The 27,157-nt window shown below is 47.2% G+C and overlaps 1 protein-coding gene across 5 annotated transcripts in view; it reads right to left on the reverse strand.

The window, feature by feature from the left end:
• The window catches only part of MXI1 (MAX interactor 1, dimerization protein), a 78,826-nt gene extending 54,146 nt beyond the window's left edge, over nt 1-24,680 (reverse strand). Inside the window, exons 1-2 of one of the 5 annotated variants that reach the window (XM_012450188.2) lie at nt 24,203-24,680; nt 3,955-4,087 (exon numbers count right to left, since the gene is read on the reverse strand). In XM_012450188.2, coding sequence (XP_012305611.1) covers nt 3,955-4,087; nt 24,203-24,476 — 407 coding nt within the window. In that variant the 5' untranslated portion in view covers nt 24,477-24,680. Of the gene's footprint in view, nt 1-3,954; nt 4,088-4,227; nt 4,516-4,740; nt 4,824-5,555; nt 5,663-22,747; nt 22,932-24,202 lie in introns of those variants that run through there. The other 4 variants (XM_012450190.2, XM_021666880.2, XM_012450189.3 and 1 more) reach the window with 4 other exon arrangements.
• Between the last annotated feature and the right edge of the window lie 2,477 nt (nt 24,681-27,157).

A 27,157-nucleotide genomic window follows, 5' to 3' on the forward strand; every position in this document is an offset into this window, starting at 1 on the left:
ACACAATAAAAAATTTACATCAACTAATGGGCAAAACAGCCAGCTGCATCAAACGCCGGTATTAAACTTATATATATTTTAATTGGATAAAAAGCCAAAACCCATCGGTATGCTGCATCCGGGCCCATCTTACATGCAACAATACACAAAGACTCAGAGAGAAGGAGGAAGATTTATCAACCAATCAGAGAGTAAAAATAAACAAATAAAAAGCAGGAGATGCAATTCTCGCCTCTGATAAAGTAGACTTTAAAGCAACAAAGATCAAAAGAGGCGAGGAATGACATTACATAATGGCAAAAGGATCAATGCAACAAGAAGAGCTAACGATTCTATAGATCAACGAGATGGAAAATTAACAAGGATATTCAGAACTTGAACTCAGACCCGGAACAATTAAACTTAATAAACATTTATAGAACTCTCCACTTCAAATACACAAAACATACATTACCACCTCACACCTATTCCAAAGGTGACTATATAATTGGAAGTAAATCACTCCTCAGTAATCGCATAGCATTTCATAGGTTTAAATTAAATATTGGTTGGCTGTTTGTTTGTTATCTTCTTCCCTTATTCCTTCCTGACTACATCATTAAGTATAATTATCAGTATAAAAGAGGTTTTCAATACCCATTACTAAATTGCATTCTAGCCTGGACAAGAAAGCAATACTCCCATTCTCTCTCCCTCTTTCTTTTCCTTCTCCCTCCTCCCCATTCTCTCTCTCTTTCTCTTCCTTTTTCCTCCTTCCTATTCTCTCTCTTTCTCTTTAAAAAAAAAAAATAGTTATACATCATAGGTCCCACTTCCAACTGTCAGAAGGATCCCAAATGACAAAATTACTGGTATTTGCAAGGAACATATTTGTAATATCACATTATATCATTTATTTTCTCTCCTTTGTACTTCTGTGAAAATAAGATTTTATGGCCTGGGGAAAGGGAAATAGGAATTTATAACATGAGTTAACTTCCAGCATAAATTTATATAGCAACTTTTTTTTTTTTGAGATGGAGTCTCCCTCTGTCGCCCAGGCTGGGGTGCAGTGGCACAATGTCGGCTCACTGCAACCTCCACCTCCCCCCTCCCAAGTAGCAGAGATTACAGGCACATACCACCATGCCCAGCTAATTTGTGTATTTTTGGTAGAGACAGGGTTTCATCATGTTGGCCACACTAGTCTCAAACTACTGACCTCAGGTGATCCACCCACCTCAGCCTCCCAAAGTGCTGGAATTACAGGTGTGAGCCACTGTGCCTGGCCTAAAATAACATTTTTATCAGGTATATCATATAATACCTGAGAATATCAGGGGAAAATAGTCAATCACCATTATATCTTAAAGATGCTACGATGTCAGAGAAACAAATTTCATTTTATAACATACATCAATGTTCAATATGTACAGTAATAACAGCAACTTCTACACTAGTAGCTTTTTGATCAGGAAAAAATAAAACATACATACTTATCAACTCTATTCCTTTCCTTGTTTCAGATGATGAATACATGGAAATTTCTGTAAGTCTTCTTTCTGCTTTATGTAACCAGTATAATAAAATCTCTATTAAAATCCAACAGTAAACTTAAAATTAAGATGCCTACAGTGTCATCTTACAAATGGAACAATCCTATTGTCCAAATACCGCAGTATTGGAATTTCCACCTCAGCTCTCCTTACTTCCATGAAGCAGGCATTTTAAATAAGTGCCTAAGGAGAAATAATTTCTACTGTTTCATTTTAACATACTAGTTCTTTTTCATAGGCCCCAGCCTAAACCCCACATACTGGTGGATCTTGAGATCTTTCTTTGTTGCTACTTATATTACCATAAAAATACCTTCCTTTGTTCTAGGTGATCCAATGTACACATACTCTCTTTTGGGTACTATCAGAACAATATGGCAGGCTTGCAGTTTTACAAATTTTCTGACATGCTATGCTAAAATACAGCAATTAGCACTGTGGTCTCATACATAATATTCAAATCCTAACAGAAACACTAACATGAAAGAGAAACATCACTTAGCCCAAATCCCAAGCTTAGCAAAGTGTAACAGATGACTAAGAGTTTCTTATTAATGACCTGTAACATAATTGGTAAAAACCTAGGAATGTGCATTTATGCCTCTATAATCCTTGAGTTCCTAAAAATGTCACATCTGCAATGATGGGGAGATATACTAAATTACTAATATAGTAACCAATCTCTAAAACCGTCAATAAATCAGAGTCACAGAAGTTCAGGGGAATGAGGGACCTTGGTGAGAATCTAATACATCTCATTTTAGAGATGAAAATAGTATGGATGGGAAATGTACTGAAGTTATATACCTAATTTCTACAAAACAGGAAAGGCTTAAATACTTGCAGCATGCCAGAACCCAGATCTGGTTTCCTATGTGTACTCTTCCCATGTCTCCAAGTTGAAAAAAAAAAAAGTAAAGGTTTTTTAATCTACATGGTTTGAAAGATACATAAATTCCTGAAAAGGTCTTAATTGTTGATAGCTTTAAATATTGAAACTGTAAGGACAAGCAAAAGTACATTTTTTAAAATGCTGTATATCATACTACATATTTTCATCTCAAATACACCAAATACAACAAAATCTCTAGATGCACACACAACACGTATAGTACATTAATTAAGCTTACAGTTAATTATTTTTATAATTTAAGAAATTAAGTTTAAAAAATATACAACAGTCTTAATGAAAAGAAGCTATAGAAGGAAACACGCAGCTCTACAGAGAAGTCAAAGGGAGAAAAGTGAATCCTACTTCTTCCTCAGTGATGTCTGAAACACAGAGTGGGATGATCCAACCTGATGAGCTCTAACTGTTATCTATAGAGGCCTCAGGTTTTCTGCATCAAGAGCCCCATTCCCTCCCAATCTGTCTCCTCAGATGACTAACCAACCACCTGACTGAAGTTCTCCAAAGCCTTCAAGGAAATTTAGTTACCCAGGGATTGCTCTGTCCTCCCCAAAATGAATGTTTATAATATTCTCTAGAAATAAAGGTCTCATTTAATTCCCCTTATCAGTGAAAAAGGCAGCCATCTGTTAATCTTCTGTTATTCACTGGCTCCCTAGAATAAAAACACTGAACAGACAGCCAAGACACTACCCAAGGTTTTCAAAAATGGAAGCCAACTACATCTTAGTATACTAATTTTTTTCTCTTTTTGAGACAAGGTTTCACTATGTCATCCGTTAGTCTTGAACTCCTAAGCTCAAGCAATCATTCCACCTCAGCCTCCCAAAGTGCTGGAATTACAGGTGCAAGCCACTAGGCTCAGACTATCTGAGTACATCTAAGACAAGTATATTCTAAAGGATCTATTCTGCTTGAAAGATAAGCAGATTTTTTTTTTCATTTTTGCTTTAAGAGCCCACCAATCAATCTAATCTTATCATTTAAAGAAACAAAAGTTTTACAGCATGGTCTTCCCTTTCCTCCTTGAACAACAAATCACCACACCTGCTCACTACCAATTCTACCTGAATATTTTTATTCCTTTAACAAAGCCCTTGATTGTGCTTTATACACTGCCAGACCTATTTCTGATTTTTTTTTTTAATCTTCTTGGACTGTCCTAAACTTGGCCAGAATATTGAAAGCCAGCCCAAGATTACCTTTAGCAGGTGGTTGCCTGCATGGACACAGGCTGTCAAGTCTCTCAACTGACTGTCCTCTCAGTCATAGACCTCACCATTTTAATAACTCCAGCAAGAACCTCTTTGGTTGTCTTTCCAGATTCTATTCCTTCCCGTCCATGCAAAACCAGGTTATGATTCCCAGACTTTATTATTTTAAAGGAGCCAAATCCCTAGGGTAAGTGGTAAAGGAACCCAACAAATGCTGCTCCTCCAGACTTGAGATTACAGGAGAAATGTGCTCCTTCCCTCCAGTTCCCTTTTCTAAGCGTTCCCAGCTTGCTACCTGTTGGCAGTGCTGGTGTTGCTGCTCCCGCTGCTGTGTTTCTGTGCCCGGCTCAACCTCCGTGGGGGCTTTGAATGCTGCAGTCGGGGGCTCGGCATGGAGGCAAATGAAGACGCGTAGCCATGTTCACACTCTGAAAAGAGCAAGAAAAAAATGTATGTTAAGAAGAATATAGTACCCAAATCCGAGGTCTTTGCAAAAACAGGTTTTCGAAAGCAGGAAAAGAGGTAAAACCTTTCCACTCTTTTTGATTAGAAGATTGATGTCCCTCACCTGGACATCAACCCTGTGGCACCCTACCAGCTGGAAGGTGTTTTGATACCGCCTCTAATCCAAATAATTTCTTACTCCTTCCCCAAATCCTTCTCTCCCAAGGAGTTTTTTTTTGTTGTTGTTGTTGTTTGGAATTTCAGATGCTTTAGGAGAAGACGTTTTTGACCAGTTACCATTCATTGATTTCACTTGCCTCAAAATTCCCCTTTACCTTCAACTCTCTCTAAAGAGTGTCTCTATTTAAGCACAATATTTTTGTGTACTTTAAACAGTCTTAAAAGGACATTTTCTCTCTTAAAACCACAATCCCCAAGATCCTGCTCTTCCTGCCCCATCTCTACAGCCCCTTGGGCTGCCACCCCTAAAGGGACCCCATCTCATCACCTCGCAGATCCTCAAAGGCCTCTTCCCCAGAATTTGAGTCCTCTGCCCTCTCCATCCGCTTTCCCCCTGTCGGTGTTTTCCTGGCTTCCTCTCCTCCCCAGACCCCCCCAGCACTCGCGTTCCTCTCACCTCCCAGCACCCTCTCCAGCACCGGGACCCCCCTCGGCTTCACTGTCACCTTCTCATCAGCTCCGGACAGCCCCGTCTCCAACTCCCCTCCACCCGCTCCTTCCCGCTCCCCGCACACCCACAGCCCCATCCTCCGTGCGCACCCAGGCACCTTCCCAGCACCTGCGCGACCTCTCACACACGCCTCCACTCACGATCTTAGCACACACCTCGCCACGCGTACCTCCTCACGCGCGAGCCTCCCGCGCGCGCGCAAGCCCCCCACGCGCCCACCCCTCCCGTACACCCTCCCTCCCACGCGCGCCCCTCCTCACACTCACACGACCCTCCACACACGCCTCTCCTCGCACACGCGCGGACCCCGCTCCTCACACGCCCCTCCTCTCACACACGTGCTCCCCTCCCCTCACTCGCCCCTCCCCTCACTCGCCCCTCCCCACACCCGCACGCCGCTCCCCTCAAACGCGCGCACCTCTCCCGACACACGAGAACGCCCCCCTCACACGCGTGCTCCCCTCCCCTCACACGCCCCAAGCCTCACACCCGCGCGCCCTTCCCCATACAAGCCCCTCCCCGCACAAGCCCTTCCCCTCACACGCGCACTCCTCTCCCCTCACACATACGCGTGACTCCCTCACAAGCGCCTCCCTTCACACTTGCACGCCTCTCCCCTCACACGCCCCTCCCCTCACAAGCGCGCGCACCCCTCCCCTCATGCGCGCACCTCACACGCGTGGCCTCCCTCACTGGCTGCACCGCACTCCCCACAAAGATTAGTAGCGCGCGGGCTCACGCAGCGGCGCCTAGCCATTACCCCCGCTCCCGGCGCTCCAAAAACTCGGCAGCCTCCAGCAGACGCTGCACGTTGATCATCCGCACCCGCTCCATGGGCACCGCGGGTGGTGACCGGCGCCTCTCCGCACTCCCTTCGCAGGCCAACAGGAGGCGCCGCTGGCGGCTACGGTCCGGCGCCGTCCCGGAACACGTGCGACGAGCGGGCGGGCCAGTCCGGCCGCGGCTCGGCGCGCTCTCCACCGCCCCCGCCGCGCCGGCCGCGCCCGCCGTGCCGCGGGCAGCCCGCGCGTGGTTTGTTTACCTCTCCCCGCGAGCACGGAGGAGGGGCGGGAGCAGCGCCAAGGCCCGCCCCCTCCCGCCCCTGTCTCTGCCCCCTGGGAAATGTAGTCCGGCCCCCGCCCGCGGCTGCCGGGAATCGTAGTGCGCACGCCGCTTCAGGGCGCCTGCGTTCCTCACGATTCGCAAAGGCCATCGGAAGGTGTAATTTCGCTGGGTTTCCTTTCCTGTCGCTAGGGAAGACTAAGAAGTTGCGGGGCTTTGCTTCTGGGAGGGAAGGATTTTATTTTTTCTCTCCAGACACGTTGTAGGAATGGGAAGGACTTGAGCGAGCGGATTTTTTTTTACCCTTCCAGACACGATGTAGGAATGGGAAGGGTTTGAGCGAGCTGGGAGTCTACTCCTGGGAAAACTTGCTTCTCAGCGACTCCCTGCGGGTGCCCAGGGGCTGAGGCATTCCTTATTCCAAGTGTCATGTTCCAGTCCTCTATCTCCTACTTTCTCATGTTACTTATGTGCCTCAGTTTCCTCATCTGCAAAATGAGAAGAGTAACACACCTGCACCAACAGCACACACAGAAACTGGAAAAGCCAAAATTGATGTTCAAAAACGAGGATGACTTAATCAGAGAGTTTCCATGAGGCCGTTCTTCCACTTCAGCTTCCACACAGACAAGTCGTTACTTTTTTTCTTTAATCCTATTTAAAACTTTCTCCTCCCTCAGTGCTTTTAGACGCCAGAAAATTCTCCCTGGTGCTGCAAGGGAAGGATATATTTCATTGGATGAGAGTTGGTGCCAGAGTTACACGGAGTTTGTTCAAATCCTGACTCTGCTACTTATACCGGCTATGTGAACTCTTCCAGCCTCATTTTCCTCATGTATACTGTGGATATAATCATATCCACGGCCTTCAGGGTGTGCCATATACCAGGCACTGTACTAGACTTAGTGTGCATGGCAATGAGAAGAAGAGGTGAAACCTGCTCTCGAGGTTCGTGTATTCAGTAGTGCTTTTTGCGAAGACTAAATGCAGTAATTCCAGCACTTAGTATATACTAGGCACTCAGTAAATAGAAGTGATGATGATGTTTTCTCTTATGCTCTCCTCTGTAGCTAAAAAAGGTAAAGTTAGCTAAAGGGAGCAAGAGACCACTTTAAAAGACTACCACTGGCCAGGCGCGGTGGCTCACGCCTGTAATCCCAACACTTTGGGAGGCCGAGGAAAGTGGAACACCTGAGGTCAGGAGTTCAAGACCAGCTTGGCCAACATGGTGAAACCCCATCTCTACTAAAACTACAAAAATTAGGTGGGCGTGGTGATGCATGCCTGTAATCCCAGCTACTCGGGAAGCTGAGGCAGGAGAATCACTTGAACCCAGGAGGCAGAGGTTGCAGTGAGCTAAGATCGTGCACTGCACTCCAGCCTGGGTGATAGAGACTCAGTATAAAACAAAACAAAACAAAACAAAACTGCCACTGACTGCTCTCATGGCCACTCCCTTTCCAAGTCATCCATTTAAAAATTTGCAAAGTCTGGAGCAGGGTTCCTCGACTTCAGCATCATTGACATTTTGGTCTGGGTAATTCCTCCTTGGGGCAGGGGCTCTATTTCATGCTTTGCAGGATGTTTAGGAGCATCCCTGGCCTCTACCCACTAGATGCCAGTAGTACACCACCACCCCTCAGATGAGACAACCAAAAATGCCTCTAGACATTGCCAAATGTCTCCTGGGGCACAAAATCTCTCCCCTTCCCCCAAGTTGGGAACACGGGATCTAGGGAGAGGAAGGACAAGAGGATCATACTTGCTGAATTTCTAGGAGCAAGCTGGGAACCGTGCAAACATACCCATAACTTTTTCCCACCTCAATTATTTTAACCTGCTGGTCGACATCCAAAATAACAGGAAGCTCCTGGTGAGGGGGGAGTTTCCCCCTCCCTGTGGTCATTCCATTGGCTCCAGCAGAAAATACCATCTTGGGATAGAAATCTTACCCTCTTAAAAATGTTATCAACTTCATGCTGCATTTTAACATACCTTTCCCTCATACCTTCTTTTTTTTCTTTTCTCTTTTCTTTTTTTTTTTTTGGAAAGTGAACAAAATCTCCACTGAGGTCACAAGCTGCAAAATTCTGCCAGTCTTTTTAAATATTACACTTGGCACCACATTTAAGAACCAAATAGCTGTTCCATCAAATGCAAGAAAACCCAAAATGAGAGGTGTTCCCAAGCCACAGAAGAACTTTTTTTTGTAAAGGCTTTGAAAAATGGACTGTGCTTTTTTAGCTGTTGACTAGGTCGTTTTGGATCTGGGCTTTCCCATTGGGTGTTGGTAACAACCACCCTCCACCTTCAACAAGGTTCATATTGGGTAGGGGTGGGATTATTTAAAAGAAAATACCATTCATTTAGAACATCTGTTAGTTGAGGGTAGAAAGTATTAGGCTGGAAGCTGGCTTCCACCACTTGGAAAGGTTCTTTAAGCTTTAGATCCCAAATTGCCAAGGGCTACCCCAGGAGCTTAAAAGAGGCAGTTTTAGGTCAAATACCTCTTTTTTTTTTTTTTTTGAGATGGAGTCTCACTCTGTTACCCAGGCTAGAGTGCAGTGGTACAATCTCGGCTCCCTGCAACCTCTGCCTCCCGGGTTCAAGTGATTCTCCTGCCTCAGCCTCCCAAGTGGCTGAAATTACAGGCACCCGCCACTAGGTCCAGCTAATTTTTTGCATTTTTCATGTGGGGTTTCACCACATTGGCCAGGCTGGTCTCAAACTCTTGACTTTGTGATTCGCCCACCTTTGCCTCCCAAAGTGCTAGGATTACAGGTGTAAGCCACTGTGCTCAGCCAGAACAAATACAACTCTACTTTTCTCAATAGGAGGTAAACTTGTGTGACAAGCAATCAAGAAAAGTAGCACAAACTGAAAATATACATGAATTCAAGATGGTTTTAATTCCAGAAGTCATAGAGCCATGCCTGGTAAGGAAGAGATGCCTAGATGCAAGAGGCCTGGGGCGTACGCCTGGCCTTCCACAGTGAGTTAACCTAGAGCCCTTCTTCTAGAGCCATGGCCAAGAGGGAGATGAGAACATGGAAAGTAGAGTGAGACTCGCCAAAAGGCCACCTGCATTGAAGAAAAGGAGAGACGATGATCATGGTGGACAGTCTTAAGGGCTGATTCATGTACAGGAATTTCCAACCTTTTCTAAAAGCAATTGAGATGTCACTTCCTTCTCCCTGTTCTGGCTGCTTCCTGGAGTCCTTCCTGGGACGTCAGCTATAAGGGCCTCCCCAGCACAAAGCAGGGCTCTATCCATGGGAAAGTAATGCTACCCACAAACCATCCCTCAGCAACAGTCTCAGCCGGGAGGAACCCAGAGGCAGCCATGGCCTTTCTTTTGCCCGGATGAATCTAGTTTGCACTACAAATGTAGATGGGGAAACAGGAAAAGCAAGGCCTCCAAAGTCTACTGACATAACCTGGAATCCTACCCATCGTCTCTGTTCTGTACTCTTCCTAAAGTATATCTCTGTCTCTCAAGGGAGTCATTTGAAAATGGAAAAAGGCCCCCAGAATCCCCCAGGCCTATAACCATCACAGCCATAGCTGGGGACAATCTGCCTTCTGAAGGAAGCAGGCAAAGCCCTTAATTCTTAAGGATCCTTTCTCAGCACAGTTTACTTAGTGACAATTGCCAAGTGATGTATTGCAGATTCTTTAATAATGGAGGGCGATGTGTTATATGTTTTCTTCACAGAGGAGAAATGGGGAGACAGGAAGGGGCCATGAGGTTAGGTTACAAGTCCAAAATCACTGTGTTGATGACACCTTGAGCTTAGGAGAACTTCCCTGAAACTGCAAAGTGTTTACCGAGTAGGGCACTCTTTTCTTCAATTATCTTTAAGGATGGGTGTTTTCAAATAATCAACCTTGGGGACAGGGGAGGTGAACTCCAAGCTCTTAAATGAGAACCATAACAGTTACACATTTTTCCATCCCCCACCCCAAAATGATTACTGCAGCCTACTCCCCTCCTCTCCCCCCAGAGCCCAGAAACGTGAAGAACAGCAGAAAACCTTTCCCTCTGCCCGGTGAGTCAGCCTTGCCTAAGTCCATGCGTAAGCTCTCCTCAAGTCAGCGGCAGCTCTGAGCTGCGGGTCTGTGTGCAGCCGAGATAAATTTGGGTCTAGAAGGGATGACGTAATGCTAAACCCGAGAGGTAGCTGCTGCCTCCCAGGGCTCCAGTCGCCAGGGCTGCCGGCTGACATCCTAACCACACAGAAACGCACCAAGCGACTCAGGTGCTGCCCGAGCAGGGGAGAAAGGGAAAGGACATGGGGTGGGGGGAACGCCAGCGGGAGGCAGTGTTTATCTGAGACGCCTGAATCTGGAAGTTTGTTGTTTTTTAACTCCAGTTTTACTGGTGAGATCAGACCACTGGCAAAGGCTCAAACAGCTGCACTTGACTTCCATCCTGACCCATCTCTTCCCTCTTAGAAAAGGGCTTTTACATGTTATTAAATGGCCCTTATTACAGCAGCCTATTTCAGTGATTATAATGGATGTATTAATCTCTCAAATGTGCTTTTCCTTCTTTTTTGCATGAACTTGGATCCAAGAAGAAATCTGCATTGCAGGACTCGATTACTATGCACATCTAAGTGGCTTGCTTACTCCAGAGCACCCCACTTGGGGTGACACCAGGGTGCTACTGATAAGGTATTTGAGAGAATTTTGCTAGGGCCATCCCAAGCGAATATGTCCCCAAATAATGTTTCATGGTTTATGTCATAGAAGTTTGTATCGTTAAGCTTATTTCTCAATACAGTCTCCATTTTTCAGTTGAGAAAATTGAGGCTCAGAGAGGTATGATAACCTGCCCAAGACCAACAGCTGTCTATCAAACTGATGGAACGAGGGTTAGAACTCAGGCCTTTTAAACCTGTGGGGCCCAATCCTTTAAATATCAATATCAAGTTACAGTCCCAAAGGATCAGAATGCTGTTTCTTTCTGTTCTTGGTTCATTCTTCCCCAAGGAAAGGTTGCTGTCAGAGTCAACTCCTTCACTCCTGGTGATGACCACAATCCTTGGACCCAATCTCACCCTTCCACTATAATTAAAAGACCACCACAGAAAAGAAAAAAATCTTTGTTGTATTGAAGTAGTTTTCTTTATTAGAAATGCCTCCCAAATACTTTTCAACATTTGTTAGTGTAATCACATTTTATTCTTTAATTTGTGCCTGTAATCATTTATGCTGGTAGATTTTGTGACTTTCAGCAATATCTGGCAAATAACCTGGTCAGCCATGGTGTGTTATTCTTTTGAAGCACTGTTCAATTCCAAGAGTTAATATTTTTATTTAGGATTTCTGCATCTATATTCAAAAGCAAAAGTAAATTGTATTTTTTATTGTGTTTACTAGATGTTGGTATTACAATAGTCTGTTCTTTCAAAGTTAGATGTAACTTGTTTTTAAAGCCTTAAAAAAAAAAAAAAAAGTCTGCCAGAGGCCTTCTCCTGCTGCTAAAAGGATGCCCCACATTCTTGCCAAAGCCCTGGGTAACCCTCCCTCCCCTGCCAGGAGCTGGCCTCGAGTTGCCCTGCCCCCACCCCTTGGCATCACCACCCTTTTCCAGGCAGCAGAAACTTGTGGAGGTCACGCTTAGGCCCAGCCAGGCCCTGAACACTAAACCACACAACAGGCTCCTGCCGCCTTGTGTCTGAGTTCTCTCAGTCTCAGACGCAGCACTTATAATAAAAACACCATGCTGTTGCCTGTCCAAAGCATAGCTGATCTCACCAGCTCTTCCAGCAATAGTGGTCTGATTCTAGGAAGCTGGGATTCTCCCTAGTTCCTAGAACAATACACATCCATTTGCCTACTAGCCACTATGTAACTAGGGCCGACATGCTGCTCCTCTGGTCAGTTCATTTAATCTTTAGCACTCCTCTGAGATTCCTATTTTACAAATAAGGCCCAGAATGGTTAGGTGATTTGCCCAAGGTAACACAGGTTATGAACAGATTTGAACCTGAATTTTCTGACTCTTGGACCCCACAGCATACATCATGTTATGTTCAATCATGAAAGGTCAGACAAAATTGGTTAAAGCAATGGTCTCAACCAAGGGCAATCCCATCACACTAGGAGGCTTCAGAAACATTGTAGGAGTGTCTTTTTTATTGTCACAATGACTGGGAGAATGGGTCCCAGTGGCATTTAGTGGGTGGGAACCAAGGATGTTAATGCCACATTCCAAACTAATCTGTACAAGAACTGAACTCCTGTGTTGAGGAACACTAGGCCAGAAAGTTAAAGACAGAAAACTCAACATTTATTCAAGAAATATTCCTTAAGCATCTGTTATGTACCAGGCCCTAAGCTAATGCCAAAGATAAAATAATGAACAAAATTACTTATGGTCCTGCCCTCTATGTGCTTATATTCTAGCCCTCCAGACCGATGATGAACAAGTAGAATAAGTGTAAATTGTGATGAACAGGATAAGGGATAAATGATAAAGGTGGGGTAACATTTAGGTGGGTGGGTGGGGAGTTCTGGGATGATCACAAAAACTGTTTAGGACATTTTCTCAAACTTTAAGGAGCATACAAATCACCTGGGAATTGTGGCAAATGCAGATTCTGCTGCAGCAGGCCTGGAGTCTCATTTCTGACAAGCTTCCAGGGGGTACTAAGGCTGTCCATCCTCCAATCACACTCACTCTGAACCGCAGTGTCACCACTGCGGTTGGCAAGAAGGCTATGGCAAGAAGTTTGGATTTTAAGTGAGGCAGGATGTATTGAAGGGCTTTTAAAAAGTGAGTAACATTAACCCAGTTATATTTTGGCTTTTTTTTCTTTTTTAGACAGAGTCTCACTCTATCACCCAGACTGGAGTAGAGTGGCAGGATCTTGGCTCACTGCAACCTCCGCCTTTTGGGTTCAAGTGATTCTTCTGCCTCAGCCTCCCAAGTAGCTGGGATTAGAGGTGCCTGCCACCATGCCCAGCTAATTTTTGTATTTTTAGTAGAGATGGGGTTTCACCATGTTGGCCAGGCTGGTCTCAAACTCCTGACCACAGGTGATTCACCCACCTTGGCCTCCCAAAGTGCTGGGATTACAGGCGTGAGCCACTGCGCCCAGCCAAACCCAGTTATATTTAAGATCCCTCTTGTTTCCTAGCTCTAGATCAGTGAGAGGAAGAGGTTGGCTTATGTCATCATCTGGAACCAGCTAGCCCACACTGTCGCAGTGACAGCAAGGACCTAATGCTCATCTCTGCAGCTCACACTTGCCTCTCTCCTCTGGCTTCCCTCGCAGAAGCCCTTGGCTCCATGTATGGGCCAGCTCAGTTACCCTACAAGCTCGGGCGCCTCCAGGAAGCCTAATACAGCCTGATAGGGTGTGGATTCACACCCTGACATCTTAGTGTGCAGAACCATAGGAGACCTACTGGTTGGGTGAGTTCCCCAGGGGGTGCTGGGCAAGGTAGTACTGCACAGGCAAGCAGTGACACCCTAGACCATCTCCTATCTAGAGAATGGGGCCATTTGGCTCCACTGTCAATGCCCAAAGGGCCGTGGAGGTTGTGACTGCCCTCTCTCTACCCTAGCATGAGTGGGGAGAAAAGGAAGTTGCTCCAGGGAGGCATCCCCAAGGGGACCTTCAGCCTGAACTGAAAACATTCCAGATTCCAACTCTTGCCTCTTGGAAATTTCTTACTCCCTGGGGCTTTTCCCAGAGCCCTAAGGTCTCTCTAGGAAGAAAGAAAAACCTGGAGTTTTAGTCTCTACTCTGCTATTTGTTAGCATGTGGCCTTGGGAAAGTTAGCCTTGCTAAAACGAAGGCTTTCTTCATCTATAACATGAGGGTTATTATAGCACCTGCCTTTTGGATGTTTGTGAGAATTAAATATAAAGCACTTAGCATTGTGCTGGCCCATAGTAAATGCTCAATAATAGGAGGCCATATCACTATTCCTTTGGAAAACAGAGAAGACACTGCACTTGTCAGCAGCTCTCTTGGGGACAGGTTATCACACTCCCAAAAGACAGACAAGAATTGCTGATTGATTGCTATTTGTCTATCATTTGAAGTAGAATATAGACCTGGAACTGGAGATCATACCTGCTTCACTTTTTGGCTCCCTGGCAGGTTTTGGAAATTATTTGTTGAACTCAGCTCAGTTTTACAGCTGGCAGAAAAAAAATGAAAGTTGTATGCAAGGCACGCACAGTCTTGGGAGCCAAGAAATATGGCAGGACAGTCAGGCTGTGGTGGAGGTAAGAGGGAGATAACACAGGGGCACCATAAGGTAGTTCTGGGCCCCTGCAGAAATAAAAACAAAGTCCACGCCAGCTCTCACTTGCCCAGAGCAGCCCTGGGCATGCCCTTCACTTTAATACAATAGCCTACCTACTCCCAAATTATCTTTATTCAAACATTCTTACTAATGGCAATAAAGACACAGAAAAAGAAATTTCAAATAGTACATAATCCAAATCCCCTTTTATTGGCTTTCGTTTGAATTTCCCAATCTCCCTCTCCCTCAAGACAGTGTGTTTATCTTTTGAATTTTGCTGTGTTTAAATTTCCTTACAGACACTGGAGTTGGATAGAGGTCTGTGGCCAAGAGCCTGTTGTACAGGCAAGTGGACTTGGGAGGAACACTGGTGTGGACAATCCTCCAAGTGCAGAAGGCCCTATCTGTAAAGAACTGAAAGTGGAATGTATTTATTTACAAGGTTCCTTACAATTTCCTAAGCTCAGGCAGTAAAAGAAAAAAAAAATCTGTAGAAATTACAAGGACAAACACAAAAACACAAAGGATTTTAGGCTGGGCAGGCTGGTTCACACCAGCAATCCCAGCACTTTTGGAGGCTGATGTGGGAGGATCCCTTGAGTGCAGGAGTTCGAGACCAGCCTAAGTGACATAGCAAAACCTTGTATCTACAGAAAATACAAAAAAATCAGTGGGGGAAGGTGGCACACACCTATAGTCCCAGCTACTTGAGAGGCTGAGGCAGGAGGATCGCTTGACATCAGGAAGTAGAGGTTGCAGTGAGCTAAGATTGTGCCACTGTACTGCAGCCTGGGTGACAGCAAAAAAAAAAAAGGATTTTAAACATAGATGTGGGAGGCAGGGAGGGAAGGAACTACTCCTTTTGGAAGCTCAGGCTAAATTTTTATTCTGTCTATAATGATAGCTAGAACCAAAGACAAAAGCTCAAGTCAAATGCCATCCTGCACTGTTGGGGTTCACTTTAAGACAAGTGAAGTTCTAAAACCTGGCAGTGGAATAATACTCTCCCTCTAAAACCTGGCTCTGGAACAATACCCTCCACGAAGGCAGGGACTCTACCTCCAAGACCTAGCACAGGGCCTCCCATAAAGCAAGTATATACTCTCTAAGTACTGGTTTAATTAATTAATTAATGAGTAAACACAAATTTAGGGAGAATGACAGGCTCACAACATAATTCCACATCTTACTAAAGTAGTTGCCACAAGGGCCTTTTCAAGAGAGTTTCTCTAAATTTTTTTGAAAAAGGATTCTGTTTACATATACTTCCTGGGGTATATTGCTCAAGCCAAGGGTCACCTGAACTTTCAAAACGTTTCATAAGCAAGGGGCCCAGCACCCATTCTGCCAAGATGAGGAAGCAAAGAATGAGCCTCCTGCTCAACATGATGGTGGCCAATGCCCATTATTTTTGACCACACAGATCAAGTCAGCTGTTGACAGCTTTTACACCTCTAGCCAGGCCACTCGGGTACAATGACATCAGAGACAAGTGCTTCCTTTAAGTTAGAAGAGCCAGGTGTATGTCCCTGGGAAATTGAAGCCTCTCCCATTCCCTTCCTTCCTCCCTCCCTCTCTTTCTTTCTCTCTCCCCATTGTGAGCCCTGAGCGCCACTCTCGACCTCCAGAAGGAACCCCCAAGACTTTAATTCCTCCTCCTCAGTCAAGGCTTGGGATAGCCATCTTGTCACTGCCACCACCTTCTAGCTCCTCCTCCTCAAATGTAAAAGATAATATTTTTCTAAGTATGGCAAATGGAAATTAGCTTCATTTTGAAAGACTATTGAGAATGCTGCAATGACCTTTGCAATAACCGGACACACCCTGGGATCAGTAAACCAGGTTTGAAAACTGCTGACTTTATGAGCACTGGACCTGTGAAACAAATGCCGGGGGTGGGGCTCTACCTGGAACCCATTCTCATATCAGGTGGGAGGGAACACAGCCCAGAAGGACCTGGTTCTGCCTCTGCTGTGTCATCTTGGGCAAGCCAGTGTCTGTCTCTGGGTCTCAGACTCCATAACTGTACAGTGAGGATGATGGATGCTCTGTGACCTCTGGGGCTCGTTCTGCTCCTGATGCTCTATGCTACTACCTGCCTCCTTTAAAAACAAAACCTGAAGTGAAGGGAAAAGAAAAATGGGAGGGAAAAGAATGGTTCAGAAAGCCAGATTACCATAAAGCTCCCCCATTTCTGCCTGCTGAAAACTGCTTTCCTCATTCTGTAGGAAGACTCCCATTTCTTGCTGGGTTGTTACTTTTTTATTTTTTTTTCTTTCTCTCCTCCCCCCCGACCGTTTTTTTTTAAACTCAAAAGCCACAAAACCACAATTCATCTCCCCAAAACAGGTCACTTGGAAGCCAGAACTGTTGGGGGTTAGGTGTGTCAGGCCTGACATACTGGTGGTATCTAAGTGAAGACCGGGCCAGGGCAAGCATGTGCTTCTCCTCCAGAAACCCAGTTTAAATCAATATTTATCCAACTGTATTTATAGAAAGTGGTGGTGGTAGGCAGGAGGGGGTGGGGTAGGGATGCAGGGGGATCTAAAACAGAACAAGCCACAATGACTGATGCAAATCTTTGTGGCCAATTCGCTTCTGCAGGGCTGGGCTTTTTTTTTTTTTCAAAAGGCAAAAGACCCGGCTTTTGATGAACCTGCTGTTGGCCCCAGTACCATAGCAACAGCCCCAAGTCCTCTAATATGCCCAGAGGACAGACTTGGGAAAGGCAGCAGGCGGGGCGTGGTGTTTCCTAGGAGCCCTAAACTTGAGTTAAGGCCAGGAGAGTTGAACAACTCTGAAAGACAAAAAAAAAAAAAAAAAAAAGGTCTCTGGTTGGCTATTCTGTCTCCAGCCTCACTTCTACATCTCTTCTAAGCAAGGTGTGTGCAGGAAGACCTTGGACAATAAACAAGGTATTTCAAATACCAGCTCTAATTCAGGTTCCTGGGTAACCTTGAGAAAGTCATTTCACTTCTCTGGACTCCATTTGTTAGCTGTAAAATGAGTACATGTGTATATGATTAAGAGCATAGGTTCAGGTTGGGCGCAGTGGCTCACACCTGTAATCCCAGCACTTTGGGAGGCTGAGACAGGCGGATCACCTGAGGTCAGGAGTTCAAGACCAGCCTGGCCAACATGGTGAAACCTCATCTCTACTAAAATATAAAAATAAAAAGTATAAAAATTAGCCGGGTGTGGTGGCACACACCTGTAGTCCCAGCTACTTGGGAGGTTGAGGCAGGAGGATCGCTTGAACCCAGGAGGCAGAGGTTTCAGTGAGCTGAGATTATGCTACTGCACTCCAGCCTGGGTGACAGAGTGACATTCCATTGCAAAAAAAAACCAAAAAACAAAACAACAACAAAAAAATCATAAAGGTAGAAAATAAATCTAAATTTTGGCATCACTATGATTATTACAACTAGAATTATACAATGACTTATTTTGGTGGCAAATACTTTTTGGAACAATAAAGCCTTATGGTAATTAAAAAAAAAAGAGCATAGGCTCTGGAATCAGAGACCTAAGTTCAAATCTCAGCTCTGCCACTTACTAGCTATATGTCCTTTGGGCAAGTTACCTGGCATCCCTGCTCCTCAGTTACCTCCTCCATTAAAGGGGGTAATAAAATTGCATCCATCATAAGGTTGTTGTGAAGATTGGGGGAGATAATGAATGATAGCCCCATACTTGGAATATAGTCAGTGTTCAATAAATGGGACCCATTACTGATATTATGCCATACAATTAGTTGCTGCTGCTGTCTGCTGGCACCCTCCTCATTTTCTTCATTTTCATCTCTAGACTTTTGCTCATGCATCCCCAAATGATAATCCCCATTTCTGGATGTGTCAGTGGGAGAGTGTTTTGATCAGAGACAAGAGATGGATGAGCAGCTACTTTTTTGCCTTGGTAGCTAATGGAGCCTCCTTTTTGCTCCCAAACCAGGAACGGCTCAATTCAGCTTCTCTTAACTTCTAAGGCCCTGTTCCCTCTCCCTGGAGCTCTGGGATTCTGAAAGCCATAACCATATCCTCAAAAAAAAGTCTTCCTCTGGCCAGGCGTGGTGGCTCATGCCTGTAATCCCAGCACTTTGAGAGGTCCAGGTGGGTGGATCACAAGGTCAGGAGTTCGAGACCAGCCTGACCAACATGGTGAAACCCTGTCTCTACTAAAAATACAAAAATTAGCCAGGCGTAGTGGCATGTGCCTGTAATCCCAGCTCAGAAGGCTGAGACAGGGGAATCACTTGAACCCAGGAGGTGGAGGTTGCAGTGAGCTGAGATCGTGCCACTGCACTCCAGCCTGGGTGACAGAGCGAGACACAGTCAAAAAAAAAAAAAAAAAAAGGCCAGGCGTGATAGCTCACACCTGTAATCCCAGCACTTTGGGAGGCCAAGGTGGGCAGATCACGAGGTCAAGAGATTGAGACCATCCTGGCCAACATGGTGAAACCCCGTCTCTACTAAAAATACAAACATTAGCTGGGCATGGTGGCATGCGCTTGTAGTCCCAGCTACTCAGGAGGCGGAGGCAGGAGAACTGCTTGAGCCCAGGAGGCAGAGGTTAGAGTGAGCCGAAATTGTGCCACTGCACACCAGCCCGGGGACAGAGTGAGACTCTGTCTCAAAAAAAAAAGTATTCTTCTGGCATTTACCAGTCGCAGAGATCATATTTAAAACTGGAAAAAAAAAGAGTTGAATCCGGGGAACATAATTTAGGATGCAGAGGAAATAGGGCCTGACTTAAGAATGCTCTTCACATAACTCCACTAAACACAAATACCCTACTCCACCCCACCATATTTCAACCTACAGAGTTTTCAGAAGGAAGCATCTGCACATAGTAGATGTTCAATATACATTTGAAGAATGAATGAATTCATAAGATGGTTGTCATACAAAAATGTGACCAGCTTGAACATGAGTTGCCATCAAAACCCTCAATTTCAGCACAAGGCACTCTAGTCTCCTATTTTCTTATTTGTTCTCAGGGTCACAGCTGTTTACAGAAGGCAGTCTCAGCTCTTCAGGTCTGAACTATCATCTCCTTGCAGGGATTGTTCTTACCACCCAAGGGAGTTGGAGATCAGTATTTCTGAATCTTCCCCAAATCTTCAGAAAGGCTGTCATGTCTCCTCTGGCCTCCAAACCTGATCCTTGTACCATAGCTAGTAAATGGCAAATCTAACCAATCAAGAAATTTACATTAAGGATCTACTACTATGCACACCCAGTGGTGTGCTAGATGCAATGGATAGCATACATTGAATACTGTAAGTGATCTTTTCTCGTAAGTTACTAATAATCTCCTTGTAAAGATAAAGCTAACACACATGAAGCAAGTAGAGAAGTGCATGGTACTGATTATTAAAGCTCAGAGAAGTTGCTATTTATTGTGCACCTATTATATTTCAGGTACGTTACATATTTAAGTGCAGTGCCTTGTTTAGTTGTTTGACAATAATATAAGGGTCATACTGTTATCCCCAATTTGCAAAAAGGAAATGGAACATCAGAGAGGCTAAGTAGGTTGTGTCCAAAGGCACATAGCTAGCAAACAGTAGAGTAGCAAGTTGGGCCCTGCTCCACGTGACTGCAAAGCTTTCATCCTCTCAACTACAATGACTTAAGAAATAGAGCCAAATATGCTAAAATAGCCAGGGGAAGCTTCCTGGAGGAGGTAGCAACTGACCTAAGTCTTGAAGAGAAGGTAGGATACAGATATCTCTAGAGGAGTAAGAGAATGAAAGCATTCTAGATGGGAAGAGTAACAGTCGAGCACAGAGGTTCGACAGTGAAGCCTGCTTGGTGGTGGGCCTGCTGGGCAGACACAGAGGTTTCAGGGCAAGGCAGAGGAGATTAAGTCAGGAAGGCAGGGTGGGGCCAAATAACACCACACAACAGCAGCTTCCCCTACCAGGATGAAGAGGCTGCTTCTTGGGCTGTCCATGCCCCTAGGAAAGCACCCCACCCTGAAATCCAGATGATCCACTTCAAGGAGCCTTATGGCTTTCTACTCTCCTCTGATCGTCCTTCCCTATCTTAAATGTTGCCTGCAAAGCAACCTCCCCCAGACACTGGGAAGCCTATTTCTTTCCTCCAGACCTTACCTGCTCTCACAGCTTCTTTCGCTTACCTGCCAACCAGCTCTTAGGCACATAACATCTCTTTATGAATCTCCTCTTCTCTTTTAGTTTTAACCTTACCCAAAATCTTTTTCTACTTATTAGTCAGTCCTTAATTCCTACCCTTCCACTGGACTCAAAATGCATATAGGTGATGATGTCAGAGGTTATTTACATGTAACTTCTGAATTTGTGGCAATAGGGTCACAGCCTTCATGATTAATATTTCTAGAGGCCTTCAATTTTTGATCCGTAGAGATTCACATCAGTTGGAATTTTGGGAGAACGTACCTGCCTTTCCTAGGGAATTCCCCGCCTAGCACATAGCAGTCAACACTGGGTGACTTAATGTGAACCCCTCCCCCAAGAAAACTCAACCTCTCTACTGGAAATAATTCAGCAATGTGGCCACAACTTGGTGAATACTACCAGTACGGAAACCTCAACAAGGCAACGAAAAGCATTCTGGCTACAACGGAAAATAAAGCAAGCTCCTGCCAAGTAAGTACTTTGCTAGCAGCAGTGAAAATGGAACGTGTTAGCTCAGGGTTCACCATGCATCTCAGAAAGGTCTCACAGAACCTGAAATGGAGAATCGGGACCCGATACCCATCTCCAGGGAGAAGAGCGTCCCCTTCAAGAAGAGACTGGACCAGCTGGCCGCACTACAGCTCCCAGAGATTTCCTGGCTTGCATCCTGGCTCCGCCCCCCAGCCTCCAGCCTCAGCAACGCGTGACGTCAGAAGAGGCTGGAGCTGCCGATTGGCTGAATGGCGCAGCTAGGTCAAGTCCAGTCGGAGGAAAGAAGTTTGTCTCCATGTGGAAACCATGTGTCTCTAGCTGGGAGGGGGAGGAGGAGAAGGCGGAGAAACCGAGATCAAGTGATTATAGGGGAACTCGCTGAAATGAAGGCGGAGAGATTGTGCACCTGAGCCGGCCAGCAATGCCCTTTGCAGTAGTGACCTAAAAACAAACAAACCAAAAAAAAACACGTACACAACAAACTACCCCCACCCCACCCCCAAAAATAATAACTAAAAAGCTAAGGTCCTTGCTTCCTTCCAGAAACCAGGGACCTGGTAGATGCTGGAATCCTATCGGAACGCCCAGATCCCTCTCCCTCCCCCAACGACTGAATGATGTAAGCGTTTCGGAAAGCAGAGCTCTGGAGCAAAACAAGCCCCGCGCGCGCGGAGCGACCCGCAGTGCCCGAGCCGGGCGCACGCACGACCCGCCCCCCGACTCGCGTTATTGCTGTGCACACGCGGATTGCCGTGACGCGCGGGCATTGTGTGCAGCGAGCAGAAAACAACGGCGAGCGCCGCCAGCGCGAAGAAGCGCCCCCCATAAAACCAGACAGATGTAGGGCCCGCCGTTTACCTAGACCAAGCAGGAGGAGGAGAGGAGAGGGGGTGGGATAAAGTGGCCCCCGTGGGCCGCCTCTGTTTGCAGGGGGTATAACAGAGGGCCTGGCGGATGGTCACAGGGAGTTTACCGTTGGTCGCCTCAGCCTGTCCGAGCTGTTGGGGACGGGACGAGGGCCTGGAGCAGGGTCTCTGCAGCCAAACTGGGCACGGCGCAGCGCCCCAAGCTCTCGGGGAAATCTGGGGGCCGTTGGCATCACGTCATTTAGAGCCAAACAGCAGCGGCGAAAAGAGGCGAGAGAGCTAAAAATACTCCCGCCGGGAGCTGGCCGGAGGAGGGGGGCTGCGGAGCCGAGGGACTTATTACGCACATGAAGTTGACTTGGACTGGGGCGCTAAGGTTCCTAGCCCCTCTTGGGGGCTGGCAGATTTGCAGGGTGGACGCCTTGGGAGACGGGCTAGGAGGAAGCCCCTCGGCTTCACCAGCCTCTGGAGCCCGGTTACGCCGCCACGGGCCCGCCCTGCGCGGGACAGCCCGAGCCCGGCGCGCCCGGCTCTCTGCTTACGTGACTGGTGGCCACGCCGGAGCCCCGGCACGGGGTAAACAACGAGGTGGCGGCGGCCAGGGCGGCGGGGTGGGGGGTGGGGCGGGGGGAGGTCTCCGATTGTCTGCGGGTGCGAAGTGGGGGCAGGACGCTGAGGAAGCTCCGACCGCCTCCTCAACACACCTCGCTGGGGGGTGGCGGGGGGGCAAGCCAGGGTAGCCTGGAGCGACCCTGCCAAGGTGCCCTCTTGGGGTGTACCCCTAGTCCGAGCCGACGCCACGGGACAGGCTCTAGAGAACTGGGAGCCGGGGAGGGGGATAGCTAAAGAAATCGCGCCCCTCCCCCCTGCAACAAAAGCAAACACACCAAACAAAACCACGTCTTCACCCAGCTCCCCACCAGCTCTGGCTTTTCAGAAACTACCCTCCAGACAAATGCACACATAGCTCCCGCGTCCCCATCCCCACCACTACCATGAATAATTGCGAAGCGATTCGGCTACACAGCCTGCGATGCACCTCTCTCACAACCCAAGCACTCCGGGAAAACAGGCGAGAAGAGAAAGAAAAGAACGCACCACCGACCTCGCAACACAAATCCTTGTTTTGGCCTTACAGCGTCTGCACAATTGCGCTGCCAACACACGGTTACTTTGACCCTGAAGACCTGGGGTGTCGGTCAGCGATGGTGTTTTTGTGTCTGAGGGTTGTTGTGTTGGGTGGGGGGAGAAGGTTGCAAGATCTGACACGTTGCAATCGGACCTTTCTTCTCTCTCTCTCTCCCTCTCTCTCTCTCTCTCACACACACACACACACTCGCGCCTCACTGATCTTCCTACTTGTTCGGACACATTAAACATTCTGGTTTCCTCCTGTCTGTCGGTCTGTCTGCACAGTCCCCCTCCTCCTTTTCATAGCTATTATTCTGAGGACCGTACTGGATACGCTGCACACGCGTGCCCCCGTTAGGGCGCTGAGTCGACTGCCTGGGGAAAGCTAGGGGACCTGGCTGGTAGTGGCAAAAATGAAACAAATAAATACAAAAAAGAGGCGAAGCCAGGGTGCGGTTCCCAGCACACCCCCACCCACGCACTGCTCTCCACGTGAATCTGGGGGTGGGCGGGTGGGGGGGAGGTAGAAATCGACCAGGAAGGCGTTTGCGTGGCTTGCCCTGCGCGCTCACTCAGGAGCCGTTTCCCTGAAAATAAAGAAAAAGCACACAACAGCCCACACCTTCTTCTCTAACTATTGTTTCTGCAAGATCCCAAAGTTTCCTTCTGGCCGCGTCCCCACGGCCAAGTTTCCCGGGCTCAGGACGGCGTGTCCGGGGCGAGCTGCTGGCGTTGCCTGGCCCCACCGGCCTCTTTTTTGGGGGGGGGCGGCGGCACCCCAGGACAACAGAGGTGCAGGGGGACTGTGTCCGTGGACATGATAGCCTGAGCCCAGTCCTGCTGCGAAAGGAAAGGAAAAAGGCGAAGTAGGAGAGAGAGACAGAGACGAGCCCACGCCGCGGAGAGCTGTTTGGTTGTTATTGTTGTAGTGTGTGTCTGTGTGTTTTCTTTCTGGAACCTCTGAGCTCTGCCTATGGTTTCCAACTTTCGGCTTCTAATCCCCACCCCATCCAGGAACGAGCGACAGAAAAACAACACTTGTCTGCCTGAGAAGGCTCCGGAAAAAAAAAAGAAAAGAAAAAGGAAGAAAGGCGACCTCAAAGAGATGAGCTCTCGGCTCAGTTGTCAGCAAACAACAACACTCCCCCGCTCCTCCGCGGGGCCATCCTCCCAGCCCCAGCCCGCCGGAGACGGACAGACCGACGCACAGACAGGCCCCTCTCTCCCCCTCGCCCGTCTTTGTTACATCTTTAGCAGCTTTGTGCGTGCGTGTCCTTTCTCCAGTGTCATCGGCTTTACTGCCGAGGGCTGGATGTGTGTATGTTGGGGGCTGGCGGGGGGGAGGCGCTGGCCGAGCTCGCGACAGGGATCGCCCAAGTGGGCGAGAAAGAGCCGGGCGCCGAGGAAGAGCAGGGCCCCCCAAACTTACTTTTGTTTTCTTTCTCAATCTGCTCCAGGTAGCTGGCGGCCTCGAGCAGAATCTGCACGTTCTGCAGAAAAGTGTTGATGTGCTTCTCCATCGAGTTCTCGCTGGTGTTGAAAATGTCCGAGAAGGGGCATCTGGGCTTGGCCCCCGCGGGCTCCTCGGGCAGAGCCGGGGTCTGGGGCGCGGCCGCGGCGGGGGGCACAGCCAGGGGCGCGGCGGGGGCCAGCCCCGCGCCCTCGCAGCGCGCTTCCTTGCGCGGCCGCCCGCGTTTGCCCATGGAGGAACGGGGGTCCGCCGAGCTCCTCCTCTAACGGGGCTGCGCGGCCCGGCCGAGCTCCGGGCCCCCAGGAAGACCCGGCCGGCTGGAGCAGAGAAGGCGCCGGGCGAGGAGCCGGCCTGACTTCCCGAGCCTCGCTGCCTGCAGTTGTGTGTGTGAGTGTATGGGAGTGTGTGTCAGTCTCGCTGTGGGTCTGTGTGTATGGGAGATTGAATGAACCTACAGGACAGACGGAGGCGCTCTGGCGCCTGGGTCCTAGTGCGAGCCTGTCGCCATCGGTCCGGTCAAAATAAAAGGTGGAGACTAGCGAGTCAGGGACCGCCCCTGCCCGTCCCCGCAGCCTTCCCTGCCTCTCCCCAAGTCTTTCCACAGAGTAGAACATTGTGTTTTAACCGGAATGGAAAAAAAATACGTGATGTCTCTGGATGCACCTCCATAAAAACAAACTACTTTTTTCACAGAAAAAAGCTCAAAAAGTGTCAAGCACAATGCCAGGCACATAGTTAGGTCCCCATACATGGTGGCTGCTATGACTTAAATAAATAAATAAGAGCCCTCAATCCAAATGGGAAGAAGGGAACCATGTATGTAACCAGAAGATCCCCCCACCCCCAACACAAACACTCCTACACACAGACACACATGCATTCGTAATCACGCACACACTTGCAGGCACCTGTGTGTGCCTTCACACAGCCAAATGAAATCCCAGGCCGCCCAAATCCGAATTACAGATTTACTCACTCCTTTCTCCTTTCAAATGCAAAGTTATTTTCCAGAAGTAGGAGGAGATGTCAGCATCCCTCTCCACACTCCTCTCCGCAGCCTTGGTTCAGCTGTGCAAAGCTCACACCAGGATGCCTCCACACCTGCCTCCCTTTTATTTGACCGAGAGGCAGAAGTGGCAGCTCAGGAACCACCCCCCGCCTCCCCCACTGAATTCCACCTTTTGCCTCTGAAGGCCCCTACCCCAGCTGACATTGTTTCACTGCCATTGCTGTCAGCAGTCATGGATGCTTTCCAGCCCTGGGAAGTACTGGAGGCCTCAGGGGATAATTGAGGGCTGCTCTAGAGTGCCAAAGAAAAGGGTTCAAATCCCACCTCTGCTGCATACAGACTGTGTGAGCTTGGACAAGTCCCTTAACCTCTCTTGGCCTAAGTTTTCACATCACTGAAATGTCTGATAAGATGCTTGTATATTAAATTGTATCTGACTTAGCACACTCTGGCCCATGGTAAGATCTTTTTCTTCCAATCCAAACCCAGGCCAGGGCCTGAGTCCCCTATTCTGATGTAACTTGTATCTAAGAAAGGAACAAGATGTAGTGCCTTGGAAAATATCTCTATTACAAGCCCATCTAAATATGGTTACTTTACAAGACCACCTGGAGTTTTCCTCCAGGGGAACCATTTATATAGAGGACACAGGCAATGCTGCCCCCTGGAGGTGTGCGATACAGCCACCCTACTCAGAGCCAGCTTTATACACATTGTCATAAAACTCTTACAGAACATGGAAACCTTAAAAAAAAAAGAAAGAAAAAGAAAGAAATGAAAATACATTTATCTGTGAAATACTCTGTATAGAATATGTATACATGCACACCCCCTCCCAGAGCCTTCAAGAAATCCTTTGTGCACTTTTAAGAACATAATAACCTGCTGCTGATATGACAGGAACAATTAGCAATTGTCATTTTAAAGCCAACATATTCACATTTTGGACCATAATATAATTATACCACACATACTCTTTGCTCATTTTCTATCTTGTGACAAATTTTGCCTGGGTGATCCCCGAATCCTTTGGCTATGATAGAGCACTCCTTCTAAGTGCTGGAGATAAAAGTTCATCTTGTATTATTAGAACAATTACTGACTTTTTTTTGTTTCTCTGGGAACCACAACCTGAGTTATTCATGTGGAAATGCCCATAAAAGTCTACAGATGTTAGGAAGACGTCATGTGTGCAGTTTCAAACAAGCTTTCTCCAATGCCATTTTGCAAAAACCAGCTCTTGGGTGAAACAGCTCTGATCTCTCTTGCCCCAAAAGAAAGATGGTACTGAGACAATGAACCAGCTAAGCCCAGAAAAAAACGTTGCTTTCTCTTTAATTGCTCAGTGGTGGCATGGGTCAGATATACAGTACTGCAACATATATGCACCTCCAAGACAGGCACACACGTGCATGAGTGCCATGGTGGGGGAAGGGTGTTTTGTAATTATTTATTTATCCCTGTTCCATCTCTCATAGGTCTGTGAGTTTCAGAAAGCCCAGTGGGAATCTTCAAGCTGGGCCACGAATCTGACCAAAGCCAAAATAAACAATGGCTTGAAGAAAATCTACAAAAAAGTGCTGATTTGCACTATTCCCACAGTTGGCCACAGCCCCCACCATCATTCCCATGGAAAATACCACGGCTGGTGCCAAATCAAGTTTGCCCCCATCATAGGGGCATTGTTTTTTGTTATTATGTGAGTTCTTAGCATCAGACAATGGCACCACAAGAGACACAGTGGAAGCAGGAGAAACGCCTTTTTGTTTCACAAAGTCTGTGTTACTGTGCCCCCAGAGTCTCGCATATAGTTTAGTTGCATTTATTCATTTTGGTAACACGTGTGTGGAACGACGAATGTGCCAAGCTAAAGCCTGAAGCCCCTTCCTTATTCGTTTTCAGAG

This window comes from Aotus nancymaae, unplaced genomic scaffold (assembly GCF_030222135.1).
Source record: "Aotus nancymaae isolate 86718 unplaced genomic scaffold, 86718_ANA_hifiasm-v0.15.2.pri h1tg000010l, whole genome shotgun sequence".
NCBI lineage: Eukaryota > Metazoa > Chordata > Mammalia > Primates > Aotidae > Aotus > Aotus nancymaae.